The sequence below is a fragment of the Rhagoletis pomonella genome, unplaced genomic scaffold, assembly GCF_013731165.1.
Source record: "Rhagoletis pomonella isolate Grant_MI unplaced genomic scaffold, Rhpom_1.0 Rhpom_scaffold_00002, whole genome shotgun sequence".
Classification (NCBI taxonomy): Eukaryota; Metazoa; Arthropoda; class Insecta; order Diptera; family Tephritidae; genus Rhagoletis; species Rhagoletis pomonella.
The window spans coordinates 27,674,641-27,675,750 of record NW_023458556.1 but is presented as its reverse complement, the minus strand read 5'-3'; the positions used below and the strand labels follow the sequence as shown (position 1 = coordinate 27,675,750).

Genomic DNA, 1,110 nt, shown 5'->3' with positions numbered 1-1,110 from the left:
GTGCCGTCGTCCATTTCTTTGAATATAAAAGTGAATTTACATTTATTGACATCATCGTAGGCGGAGCATTTCTTTTCGCCCTTAACCAGTTCATATTTTTCAATAGCGTCGTTATCTAGCGCGGTCGTCTCCACACTCGTGCAGTTACCCAAACAGTCCGGCAAATTCTTAAACTTTCCCGAATTGTACATTTGGCATTGCACGCAATCTTTGAGTTTATCGCAACGATTGGAACATGTCGGACACAACTCGCAGTACTGGCCCGAAAAGTAACCCTGTGGCGTGGATTGACATCTGCAATGGACAAATAAAAGTTAGTTTTTTTTCTTTTTAATTAAAGTTTCTTAATTCTTTCCAAATATAAAATTCCTTACTTGCATATGCCGCACTCACATGTTCCTTTGCCGGAACAAAGCTGGCCGCCACCAGCTGGTCTGCAGGTCTCTTTCGACAACTGACACTCGCAAGCTGCTCCCGCCCAACCCGTTTTACAAGCGCACTTTCCACATTCACATGTGCCGTGCTCCGGACCAGAACAAATTTTTTGTTCATGACGTTCACAAGAGAAATTGTCACATTGGCAATATTTTCCGGAAATAACTTCATTGGGATTTGCACGCTTATCGCATTGGCAAACGCCGCATGAGCACAGACCACGCCCACTACAGTCCACTTGCGTCGTATTATCGTGGCAGAAGTGGCTATTTTCACTCTTCGACGGCATAGTGTCACTAAGGCATTGGCAATTGGTACCAATAAACTTCTCATCGCATTCACAAACACCACAAACAAGACTGCCGCGCGCGTTACACTGCTCACTGAGTGTTTTTCGCTGCGCCTCGCACTCACAACCGCAAAGCATTTCGAGATCAATGATCAGGCTTTCATTTATACCGATCGGAGAGATTTGTATGACTTCTCGCCAATCGCGTGGATCAGAGGGACATGAATTCAATTCGATATGAAGGGTGAATGTAATTTCATCTCCGACGCGTACATTGTCACATTTCGATGTTGGTATTTCGGGGCCATCTTTGCCACAAGCTGAATAGTAGCTAATCTTAACATGATGGGTGGCATTGTCTCGCATTTGTATAGTGGACGAAATTT

General features: G+C 44.4%; 1 protein-coding gene across 1 annotated transcript in view; it reads right to left on the bottom strand.

Annotated features, from left to right (window-relative positions):
- LOC118734520 (integrin beta-PS-like) overlaps positions 1 to 1,110 on the bottom strand; it is a 1,365-nt gene extending 255 nt beyond the window's left edge. Inside the window, exons 1-2 of the mRNA XM_036464239.1 lie at positions 375 to 1,110; positions 41 to 294 (exon numbers count right to left, since the gene is read on the bottom strand). Of these exons, the coding sequence (XP_036320132.1) occupies positions 41 to 294; positions 375 to 1,090 (970 nt within the window). The 5' untranslated portion in view covers positions 1,091 to 1,110. The remainder of the gene's footprint in view (positions 1 to 40; positions 295 to 374) is intronic.